The following is a 12575-nucleotide window of genomic DNA, read 5'->3' as shown; positions in this document are numbered from 1 at the left end:
ATTAGAGTTGGAAGGGACCTCAGGTGGTCATCTAGTCCAACCCCCTGCTCAAAGCAGGACTAACCTCGGCTATATCATCCCAACCAGGGCTTTGTCAAGCCTCAGCTTAAAAACCTTTAAGGATGGAGATTCCACCACCTCCATAGGTAACCTATTCCAGTGCTTCACCACCCTCCTAGTAAAAAACTTTTTCCTAATGTCCAACCTAGACCTCCCGCCCTGCAACTTGAGACTGTTGCTCCTTGTTCTGTCATCTGCCACCACCGAGAACAGCCTAGCCCCATCGTCCCTGGAACCCCCTTTCAGGTAGTTAAAGGCCGCTATCAAATCCCCCCTCACTCTTCTCTTTTGCAGACTAAACAAGCCCAGTTCCCTCAGCCTCTCCTCATAAGTCCTGTGCTCCAGCCCCCTAATCATTTTTGTTGCCCTCCGCTGCACTCTCTCCAACTTGTCCACATCCTTTTTGTAGTGGGGGGCCCAAAACTGGACACAATATTCTAAATGCGGCCTCACCAATGCCGAATAGAGAGGAATAATCACTTCCCGTGACCTGCTGGCAATGCCCCTCCTAATGCAGCCCAATATGCCATTAGCCTTCTTGACAACCAGGGCACACTGCTGACTCATATCGAGCTTTTTATCCACCATTACCCCCAGGTCCCTTTCTGCAGAGCTGCTGCCCAGTTCATCGGTCCCCAGTCTATAGCTGTGCATGGGATTCTTCCTTCCTAAGTGGAGGACTCTGCACTTATCTTTGTTGAACCTCATTAGATTTCTTTTGGCCCAATCCTCCAGTTTGTTTAGGTCACTCTGTATCCTATCCCTACCTTGCAGGGTATCTACCACTCCCCCCAGCTTAGTGTCGTCCGCAAACTTGCTGAGGGTGCAATCTACCCCATCCTCCAGATCATTAATAAAGATGTTGAACAAAACTGGCCCCAGGACTGACCCCTGGGGCACTCCGCTTGTGACCGGTTGCCAGCTAGACATGGAGCCATTGATCACTACTCGTTGAGCCCTATGCCCTAGCCAGTTCTCTATCCATTTTATAGTCCATTCATCCAACCCATACTTCTTTAACTTGCCGATAAGAATACCGTGAGAGACCGTATCAAAAGCTTTGCTAAAGTCAAGGTATATCACGTCCACCGCCTTTCCTACATCCACAGAGCCAGTCACCTCTTCACAGAAAGCAATCAGGTTGGTCAGGCATGACTTTCCCTTGGTGAATCCGTGTTGACTGTTCCTGATCACCTTCCTCTCTTCCAAGTGCCTTAAAATGGATTCCTTAAGGACCTGCTCCATGATTTTTCCAGGGATTGAGGTGAGGATCTGATTCCCTGTCAGAAGGGAGTTGAGGGGGCAGCTGTGTCGGGAGAGGTGGGGGCTGTACCACCCCAGAGTGGAGCGACTCAGCAACCTGACCAGGCTGAGCGGTCCAAGGTCCCCAATATGGCCACTGCCACGGCCCTTGCAGCCACCCTGGCATAGGTGGCTGCTGGGTGTCCCTGTATTGTCTCTTGTGGCTTGAGGCCCCAGACCATCTCTTGCGACCTTTCGGCGGGGAACGGCTCTGGGACGAGGAGTAGGACTGGTGCCGACGTCTACGATGTCCCCTTGAGGAGGATCGGCTGGAGGAACTGGTGGACCTCCTGCGTCGACGACCCGACCGTTTGAAGCGGCACTTCCCACTGCAGGACCGGGAGTGACGGCTCCTTCTGCTGCGTGCCGTTGAAGCGGAACGGGAGCGCACTGGTTTACCCGGTGCTGAAGTCAGCGGTGCCGAAGTCAGCGGTGCCGGAAGCCCCAGTGCCGCGTAGGGCGGTGCCATCGATGGCGCATATGCTGATGGCTGAGCCGCATACATCGGTGCCGGCAGATACGTCGGTGCCGGCGGTACCGCACCCCCTGGTGCCGGTAGCCCTGGAGGTACCGTGGACTGGCCCATTAAGGCAGACCACGGCAAGGAGACGTAAGACGCCGCTGACAAGGCTGGCGTCGTAACCGGTCCCAGCATGGTCTGTGCCGCAGTCGGTGCCGGAGGAGACGGAGCTGCTGCAGCCGGGGTTAAGGGGGCCTCGGGGTGGACCTCACTCGGTGCCGCTCGAGTGTTGCTCGGAGAGCGATGCCGTGACCTGCCCCGCACTGGAGAGCTCAAGCCCGAGCTGTGGGTGGTGTCAGAGTCAGCGCTGACGCTTCTGCGCCGGCTCTTGGTGCCTCTTGACCGCCCGCGGTGCCGAGGCGCTCGACGACTTGGAGTCGGAGCTTGGAGGGGATGCACTCTCTACCCTCCGTGGCTGTCTGGGTGAGGATGGGGAGCGATGTTTCCTCCACCCACCGGGGCTACCCAGCGCGGGTTTGCCCCAAGACACTAGTCCCGCGCCCCTCGGCCGAGGGGGGGACAGAGGCGTAGGCAAGGCTAAGAGGGCCTTTGCCGCGACGAACGCCTCCGGTGTCGACGGCCCTTGCAAGGGCGCTCCCCCACTTCCAGGAGTCGGGGGAGGCTCCCTGCGAGGAGACACCGGTGCCGGAGGAGCCTCCACGGCACGTGGCTGGGGTGTCTCCTGAGCTTCTCTCTGCTTCTCTGGTCGCAGGGAGGAGTCCATGGAGGCGGTGCCGGACCGCTTTGCTTTCTTCGGCACCGAAGGCTTCGGTGCTGCTGTCGGTGCCGGCAGTGCGCTCTGCACCGAGCATCCGCTCGGTGCCGGTGACCTTGATGGTTCTGAGGCCGGACGGAGCGCCGACTCCATGAGCAAGACCTTCAGCTTGGCCTCCCTTTCCTTTTGGGTGTGGGGCTTGAAGGACTTGCAGATCCTACATTTCTCTTTGCAGTGCTGCTCTCTGAGGCACCGGAGGCATCGGTCATGAGGGTCACTCACCGCAAATTGCTTGGAGCAGATGGAACAGCTCTTGAAACCAGCCGAGCCCGGCATGGTTCTCAGCGAAGAACCCCTAAGGGCAATTGACAGTAATGAACTGTCCACGATCAACTAAATCTGAATAACAATGAACTAACTGAAGCTAGACTATAGTAAGAAGGCTAAGGACTGCTGCTTGCAATAGCAAGGGCAGAAGTTCCAGCAACCGTCAGAGGCGGAAAGAAGGAACTGGGGACCCGCGGGGCCAGCAGTGCCCTTTATACCGCGACATGAGCACAGCACTCCAGGGGGCGCCTGAGCTGGCCCTGTGGGCAGGCTAAGGGAAAAAGGTTCCGGGAATCTGTGCACGGGGTGCACACACACCTAAATTGGAATGCATATGAGCAATCACTCGAAGAGAGAACCTCCAGGGATAGGGATTCCACAACCTCCCTTGTAAGCCTATTCTAGAGCTTAAACTACCCATATAGTTAGAAAGTTTTTCTTAACATCTAACCTAAAACTCCCCTGCTGCAAATTAAGCCCTTTACTTCTTGTTCTACCTTCACTGGACATGGAGAACAATTGATCACCATCCTCTTTATAACAGCCCTTAACATATTTGAAGACTATCAGGTCTGTTTTCCCCTCAGACTTTAATCTTTCCTCACAGGTCAGGTTTTCTATCATTTTTGTGCTCTCCTCTGCACCCCCTCCAATTTGTCCATATGCATGGGAAGCCAAATCCTTCCCATAGACACCATCAGCTCAGCCATGCATTCATCTCCAGGATGCCCATGTCCCCACCTGGACCCTTGCCCTCAACTCAGGAGGTTGGAAGATAACGCAACTTGAGCCCTAACTCCTTTACCCTTACTTCCCGAGCGCTGCAGCCACTGCTGATCTGCTCAGGGTCATAGCTGGCAGTATCGTTCGTGCCCATGTAGACGAGAGGCATGGGGTGGGGTCAGAGGGACCAATGAACCTTGGCAGTAGTGGAGACTGGAGTTTGGAGGTGGCTGACCCCTGTGGCAAACATGCCATGCTCAGGTTCCGAAATGAATGCTGCCGATGCTATTGTGCTAGAGCGATATAACTGTTGTATTAGTCGCAGAGTTAATTACAGGCAGACCAGCACCAGGCCCTGCATGCAAAGACGCCTGAACTTTGGGGAAGGGAATAAACATGGATCCAAATTTAGCCACTGGCTTCTATAAGGGTCCAAACCAAACTCTAGCTCTGAAGACTTTAGGGTGTATGAGATCCAGGTCTGAACATGGCTGTCCAGGGTCATCTCTAGTAATTACTCTAGAAAAGATTGTGTTCTTTGGCCTTCTGGCTGTAGGGAAGCTGGCCCAAGACAGATGGGTGGGAGGGAAATGTATAAAAGTAGAGTCAGGTTATGTAATCAGATTTTAATGCACATTATTGGCTGAGTGGAAGTGGAATATAATGGCCATTTTCATTTCAGTCTCGATACTTTACAAAGGATTTAATCACCATCCTTCCACTCAAAAATTAACTCAATAGAACCCAAGTTTAATCAACCGGTACTAATGTTAATTAGAGCTGTTAGAGTCCATGTATTATTTGAAAAATATGCAACATGTTTTAGCACACATGGATGTATGCAACTGATGCAAAGCAGTGGAAGTATGTGCTAGAGGAAAAGGATTTGGTAAGGAAATAGATTTCAATTTCAATATTTTAAAATAAAATGTGGGAAGAAAAGTGGCACAGAGGAGCAAGAGAGAGAAAATATATAATGGTCAGTGTCATCTTTAGGGTAAATTATTTTTGGATAAGTAACAGAACTATGTGCTTTTGTTGGCATCAGGGTTGGCATCATCCCCGCCATTACATAAGAATTGAGGTTACACTTCTGTAGTATTGCAGTAGGCAACTATTTAATCTGTCCTATATAACCAAATGTTGCTGTTTGACTTTTGTGTTCTCTTTCTTTTCCACTTCTAGCTAATGAAGCCCCATCATTCTCTGGTATCTTTTATCCTTGTCATTTCAGGAGCTGGACTGGTACTAAGGGTTCAGCCAGTCAGCATTTCAAACTCCTGTGGACAGTCACAAATGTCTACCTCTAGACAAACCCTGATGCTGTTCAACCCAGTAACTGGCCAGTGCTGCATCCCTGTTGCTCTTATTGTTCATGAGCCTTTTCTTTTATTGTTCATGTAACTTTTCTATTATAACTTCTGCCAATCATATGATGTGAGGTCAGATGATGATGACATTCCTGGCATAGCTGTTTTTTTCACATCCTAAAAAAAGAGATCTCACAGTAGCACTTAATTCATTTTCAACATTGCCTTATTTGTCCTACTGGTCTGATGACTTACACTCCTTATCCAGCTGCTGTGACTACAGCCAGGCAAATATTGCAAGGCAAGGCAGTATTTGCCAACAGTTATTTGAATAACAACCTCCCCCACTGCTTTTATTCACTTCTCATTAACATTTTATGAAATTTGTTCATGGGAACAAAGTGTAAGGAAGGGGGCATTTTTGCATTAAAAGGCTAAAGCAGAAACAATACCTTGTGAACTTAGGCAATCACACACCACTGATCATGAATTGCAGCTCTTCTAAGTAACAGAAACAACTGATGATTTGTGAGCCACCCATACATTAAATATATTTGCCTAAAGCACTTGGTGGATTCAGTTCATTAGATACCATATTTGCAGATTTCTTATGAACTGAAAGAGGGGATGAAATTCATTAAATAAATTAAACAAATTGTTGCAACTTGTTCATCCATCTCTAGCTATTACATGCCTCTCATTACACCAAACTCGCATCAATGAATTCTAGCACTTGTGAAAGAGTAGAAAACCAGTGCTCTGTAAAAAGGCAGGCAACAAGCAGAAGATGTTATGATGAAAATAAGTCTGCTCTTACACAATACCTGCAGCATTTTTTATCTAAAAATATAAAATGAGAAATGACTTTAAAAAGAGTTGATTTGTTTAGAGGGAATCACTGTAGCACTCCTACCATAGGTTGGCCATTATGGCCGCTAGGAGCTCCTTGCTATTCAGCAAGGATACAAACCCTGATTCATTTTCATTAGGCACAACATGAAGGAAGATTAATGGATGCAGTGACTGATCCATTCATGGAAGATTTACGGGCAATTCCCATTACAATATTAGGAGCAATCTACTGCAGTCTTCACATGTTGGTGGGAGAATGCCCCATTCGTCCAAGATACCCTGATCCTAAATATTCAGGTCCAGTGTTGCATATTACATTACACTAGGAATGTAACCATAACATTTCATACCATAAACAAGTCCTAGATTAGACTAAATTCTGCAAACTGGTAAATTCAGTGTTAAAGCCAGCACTCTACCCAACTTTACTCTTGGTGTCTGTATGTCTGTTTTTCTCATGGGTAGTGTGCTAGAAAATTTAACGTGATGACATAAAAAAGATGAACTTACCCACTCATAGTTGAGAGCTGCCAGGCTCTATAGTTAGAATTTTTGGGGGGAGGGTTAAAGGGGGTGGAATTAGTTGGTTGGTTTTTAAACATCAAGTGCTTCAATAGGTACACTGTCCTTCACAGTAGCTGTGATTCTATTTCCTTTGCCTTTTTGAGTTATTCAGACCTTGTTACAAGAAAGGCCCTTCCAACTTAAATCAGCTCTCACCCGATTGCCCCCGAATCTTAAACTCTAGAAGTATTTCCCACTACTTTTTCCGGGTGAGGGCATGGATAGCCCAACTTCTAAGATCTTATCATATTCATTCCGAAGAAGATTCTGTTTGGCAGTGTTAGACCTCCCCTCCCTCGTTGAGTTGCACACACTTCACTGCTTTCCTGTGAGAAATAGGTCTCTTTATGTAATATTTGATCAACAAGGGGCAAGGCACAGAGCGGTTTCCTTCTCGTGTGATAAAAGCAAGATGGGTAGGAAGGAGTAGGAGTGAGGGGGAGGATAAAAATGTATTAGTACACGTAGAAACAAACCTGAACTCTGGTTAACAAAGCAGCTAGGGAACCTACTGCAATGAGAGTATTGCTTGCTGGAATTCACCTTTCAAGGTAAGGGGCAGAAGGCTTCTCAAAAGAAAAGTCCCCACAGCCCTACAAGATACTTAAAGCATTAAATTCTTCCATGCCTGATGTGTTGGGAGCCAGTCTTCAGTAGGTACCTACCCTAAGGCCTCCTTTTGCCCTATTCCTCTTCCCTGCCACTCCCCTAATCCATCTGAATTATGACTATAGGCCACACCACTCGTCTTTCTGTTCACTTCCAGATTCCCCCCACTTTACATCCCTTCACTGGGTTTTCATTATCAGATTGAGGCTCCTCACTGATACCATGTCTGTAGTTAACGTACTATTTGCCTACAGCACCTCGCTATCTGTTCAGATGCTACACTGGGTTTTTTTGGGCAGAATTAAATTATTTGCTTTGTAATAATTGAGAATTTAAATAAATACCCTTCAGGGGAAATAAAAGTGGCCCTAAAAGCTGCCCCTTACTATAGAAGCTTTAATGACAGGATTTACTTAGTTTGTGTGTCTTCATACTAATCCTCAAATACCTCAGCCCTCCAAAGCTGTTCAGGGACTGCTATTGTGAGGGGGTTGCTGGGAAAGGGCACAAATACGCTTTTTATTGTCTTGTAAAAGTAAGTTTTCAAAGCAGCTGGAAAGGCACTTAGCCAACTCATTTTGTCAGGGCTTTTGCATCAAAACATTTACACCTGCTTTTGGGATCTTTACATCTTACTTATTTCCCCCACCCCAAGCTTTACTTAGCCAGCTTTTCAACAGAGTTTCATGTAACAGGTTCTGAGTGGCAGGGGACCGTAACCAAATCTTTCAATTGTTTCCATCTGTAGGAAAGGCTGAATTCTGCTCTCACATCTAGCGGAGTAGATCAGCAGTAACTCCACTGAAGTTAATGCAGTTAGTTACACCAGAGGAAGATTGGTGTGAGGAGCCTCAGGCCCAAAGTATTGATTCTGGTACTTGTTTGTGAATTTTTAGAAGCATCTTACTTTTAAATTATTTTTCGTTCTCCCCCTTGCACAGTTGGTATGCTGTCTTTAATGGGACCTGTGCAGGTCAAATGCTAGAAAGAGAAAAGAAAAGAAGGGACATGGCCTAGAACCAAATATAGCAAGCCAAAGGATTGAAATGGTTGGTAGGCAATGACATTTGCCCTTCATCTTCCCTGATTTTTTTTTTTTTTTAAAGTCAGGTGCAAGGTTTCATAGACGTTAAATTGAGATGAAACCATTGGATCATCTAGTCTGATCTCCTGCACATCACAGAGCATTAGATTTCACCCAGATACCCCCATATTAAACCCAAAAACTTTAGTTAGACTAAAACATTTCAGTCCCCCAGAAAGTAAACCGTGTGTCACAGGCAGGGAACAATGATGCCAGAAGACTTTGCAATGGTAGGGAACTGATTGACATGATCCCAGCAGGCACCATCCTCTAGAGGAAGGGAGCGCCCTCCCCTCCCCCTCCTTGCCACTCTGATGTGGGGGAAAATTCCTTCCTGACCCTACCTATGGTGCTCTGTTCGACCCTAAGCGTGTGAGGAAGACACTCCAGCCAGGCATCTCGCGGATTCTCTACTACCTGAGAGAACTGGTCCACCTTGGTCAGTGTCGTCATCTCCAGCTCTGGCCAGTCTCTGATGCTTCAGAGGAAGCCCCTCTCCATTTCCACTCATCTTTGCACGGGACAGAAATGCATGGAGCTGACCAACAGAGTCCTTGAAACATGATTCAATTATAGTCATGTTAATGCAGAGCTGCAAATCTGAGCAGGGAGGTGAACTGTTAAGTATACTTCCTGTCTCATAAGTAAAACTATATACGTGTCTCGGGTAGAAGCAAAATTATGGAAATGAATGCATGTGGTGTACTGCCTCTTCCTTGCAAGTTACAGGCAGGCTCTGTGTATCTTTTCTAAGTGTCTGATATCTTCATGTAGAGCGTGATTTACTTGGGAAAAGGAATAAGATTTTTCCATCAATACAAGGGGGGATTGACCACACCTTATTGTCCCAGACCTTCCCAGCCGATGTCGCTACTGTGACATTGTTAGATGAGACAGATATTTTTGTTTTCCAAACAGTAGCTAATGACAGTAAATGTAAAAATGACCAAGCAAGTATCACAAGCTCTCCTGTATGGTCAGAATCTGCTGCCCCAGGAGAAGGAAATCTGACCTGCAACACTATGTAAAATGTAGCTCCATTGTTGTTTGCTAGGGATTAACTAATGCTACCTATTTTCACTACGTCAATCTATGCACCAGAAATTAGTTGCATGATCATTGTCAAATAAATAACCCGTGACTCCTTCAAGAACAAAACTAGGTTGTCTGGCTCTATAGTCTCCCAGTGTGGTTCTTGCACTTAATGCCTAAAATAGGAAAGAAAGGAAAAAAGCTACATTATAAAAATCAGCTGACAGGTGGATACTAAGCTCTTAATTTCCTGTCACAGAGATGCTATCTCCCAAGATAGCTGTCCTGTTTTTCTCACTACATCAATATAAGGTCATCTTTGTTTATAACTAAAACTACTATGAATTGGTATTTTAAACTGAAATGTTTTTGAAATTTCGTAGCCATCTGACCTTTGTAATTGCAAAAATCACTGGTAGTATGGGAGCATGTAAAATTTTCCCATCTTCTCTTAAAAGATGAAAATTAAATAAATACAAAGTTAAAAGGGGGTGTGGTGTCAAACCACTGACAAAAGTTGGAAACTGTGTTATGAGTTAGACAGAAAGGTTCAATGCTAAATTCAATGTGAAGCCTTCATCAGGTACCTGTTGGAGTCTTAAATACTTTTTAGTTTAACCATAGTAAGAAATTCTTATCACTGCTTCCTGCTACACTGTGCTAGAGAGGCATAGAGTTAATTCAAATAATCCAGCACTTTAATCACAGTTAATTTTTTTAATATCCTTGTAGTGTCTATAACTTAATAGCGTTCCAAACATGCAGGAAGACATGGTCCCTTCTCTGAAGAGCTAAATCTAAAGACAAGGGAGCTAGAGCAAAAAGCTACGACATACAAAGTAATCAGGGTGAGGACTGGCCAATGAGTATGTGCCTTAAGACAAAAATATTGAGAGGAAGACAGGAGAGGTATGCTGAAGGAGACGGCAGTGAGAGTGAGGCTGGCAATGGAGGAATTGTGAGGGAAGGGCTGAGTAGCCAGTGAGGTGAAAGGAATGAATGGCTAAGTTAAAGCAAAATCCCATGGAGTTGAGGCGGGGCCCCTACTCACAAGTGAGGAGAAACTTTTTTGGAGGGGGAAATCTCCAGCCTCTGCCCCATGGGCATGCTGTCATCTCCCTCAGCTGAGGTGCCAAGGCTTGGTGCTCTTGGGGAGGGTGATGTGTCGTAAGGGCACCATTGCTGTTGTCCTGGTATAAGGGCCTCCCTTTTGCCATCACTGGCTCCTGGGTCATAAAAAGAACCCAGACTTCCAGTAAAGGGACTTTCCTCAAGCAGCCTCGCCACCTCCATCTAGTTATCAGGAAGGCCAAAATACTTCATTGCCATTTTCATGATGCCTCAAATAAAATTTGGATCTAATTACCCTATAGGACATGAAAATAGGTTGAGTCCTCAGGGTTAGTCATACACTGTTTATCATTTAGTCTCCCCCTCCTGCGTACATATTCTCTAACCGCTCCATGAATCAGTCTTCAACTGTCTTACATCTTAGGTGTATGCAGTAAGTTTTATTGCTGTGGCAGTCCCAGAATATTATAGCTAAGTTGGGTGAGGTGGTAATTTTTTATTGGACCAACTTCGGTTGGTGAGAGAGAAAGTTCACAGAGCTTTTCTTTTGGTCACCTGCAAGAGAGCTGTGTAAACTCGGAGGCTTGAAGTATTACCTCACCCCACTGGTGTCTCTTATATCCGGTCAGTCTCAGCGTCTTTTCTCTAAGTATCTACCGCACATTGATCTATAGTGCGAGTGTAATTACATACCTACTGATTATACTGGAAAAAATGTGGAGTGCTGTTCAAACATCAAGCACTAGATTTAGTAAATCTCATAATTACTTAACATTAAATCACTGGCACTATAACCATTCTTTCTGGTCTATAAATAGGGACCATCAGTAAACATACAGAGTCAGGACACACTTCGAATCGGTGACTAATCCTAAATTGGTCAATGCGCTCTCAGTGCTACGTCATAGAGATTCATGCTCCCCCCCAGTAAAGACAGGTGCAACATTGCCAACCAAAGACTACAGATTTAGACTAAATTTGGAATTTGTTAAACCCATATCTATCTCACAAAGATCAATATAATTACACACCCTCTTAGGCAGCTAGAAAACACTGAGCTCATAATCTTTCTGTAACTCACTACACGTTGCTTGGAAGAGATCAATCTTTTCAAAATCAGTAGCTGTACTGAACTTGTCTTCCCTTCACCTCTCAAGAAATCAGTGTTGTGTGACGTCACTAGTATTTGGATTGACAAAAATCACTGCATTATTTATGGAACCTCTGCACAGTAGGGAAAGGGTCTTCACTCTACAATGGGGAAAGGAATCACTCCACAAGCACCAGGTCCAAGGACAACACAGGTAGGGATGACTGGAGCTGTAGTTCTAGAGCTCCAGAAGTTACTCTCACACGTGCCTGTAATCATGTAGTGGTTATTACTCACTTTTTGAGAGAGACTTCACCCACTGATTTTAATTCCATAAAATTTGTATACTAAATTTCTGGAAGCATTAAGTTGCAGGTTGAGATCTCTTGTAGAAAGCTCTTGACAGGGTCACTTGAGTTTTTATGTTGCATTTGTCACCACAGTAACACAAGCACCTCTACAGTATAATGAAACTGACTATACAGTTGTTAATGCTAGTCAATGAGCATTTTTCATTTAGGTTCAGGCTTCCACAAGGTCTAGGAATACTTTAACAGTGGTTCACAAAAATGTTGTCTTTGGAACACTCTCCATAGAACTGCTTCTCCCCCATTGTTGAAGCAACTGTTTGTGTTTACATAATAAGAGGCCAGGACTAGGCTAAAATTAGCCAAGTTTTCAGTGGATGGACTGTTGCTCCACCCACCATTTGTCAATCACCTCTTAGCATCCTACATGGCAACATTCAGTCTTTGTTTGTCAGGTATTTCTTTGTTATAAATTCAGGAGTAATCAGATTTCCGGATGAAACCAAAATCAGAGGACTTGTGCCTGAGGACTGAAGTCTGCAGTGTGTGACTACAATAGATCAATGAGGCTGCCAGGACTGAGACTCAGCACTGAAACAATGTTGTACAGGATAAGAGAGGAAATATACAACAGATACAAAGAAGGTAGATGTGAACAAGCAAGTCATGTCACTTTATATGCTGGATATATGTTCATTTGGCATTCTTAGTCCTATTCCAGTATCCTTACATGCAACCAAGCCTTTTTGTCTGTGGAATCAGGGGTTGAAAGATTTGAGGGTGGGGGAGGCACAATATGAAAAAGCTATATTTTTATTAATGAAGATTACTGTGTACCATGGAGTAAAAATATACATTAGTGAATAGTATTTCATGATTTACTTTTGTAAATGGGAACATCTTTAACTAGATGAGCTTGATACTAAAGACCCTGAGGGACTAGTGGCATTAACAAGCAGTTTGCGTGGTCTCCCATATGCTTTACCGAGGTGAATTAATTCTGAGCTA

General features: G+C 45.4%; 1 protein-coding gene across 2 annotated transcripts in view; it reads left to right on the top strand.

The window, feature by feature from the left end:
* ESRP2 (epithelial splicing regulatory protein 2) overlaps window positions 1-4941 on the top strand; it is a 94143-nt gene extending 89202 nt beyond the window's left edge. The window contains exon 17 of one of the 2 annotated variants that reach the window (XM_067551583.1): window positions 4833-4941. Coding sequence is in view for 1 of the 2 variants with exons in the window: in XM_067551598.1 (XP_067407699.1) it covers window positions 4882-4899 (18 nt within the window). In the remaining variant the exon portion in view is untranslated. The remainder of the gene's footprint in view (window positions 1-4832) is intronic. The other variant, XM_067551598.1, reaches the window with a different exon arrangement.
* The last annotated feature ends 7634 nt before the right edge of the window (window positions 4942-12575 follow it).

The sequence above is a fragment of the Emydura macquarii genome, unplaced genomic scaffold (assembly GCF_026122565.2).
Source record: "Emydura macquarii macquarii isolate MOO-44397 ecotype Brisbane River unplaced genomic scaffold, CSIRO-AGI_Emac_v2 contig_295, whole genome shotgun sequence".
NCBI lineage: Eukaryota > Metazoa > Chordata > Testudines > Chelidae > Emydura > Emydura macquarii.
Note: the sequence above shows the minus strand (reverse complement) of the source record. Positions and strands in the feature narration are given on the sequence as shown.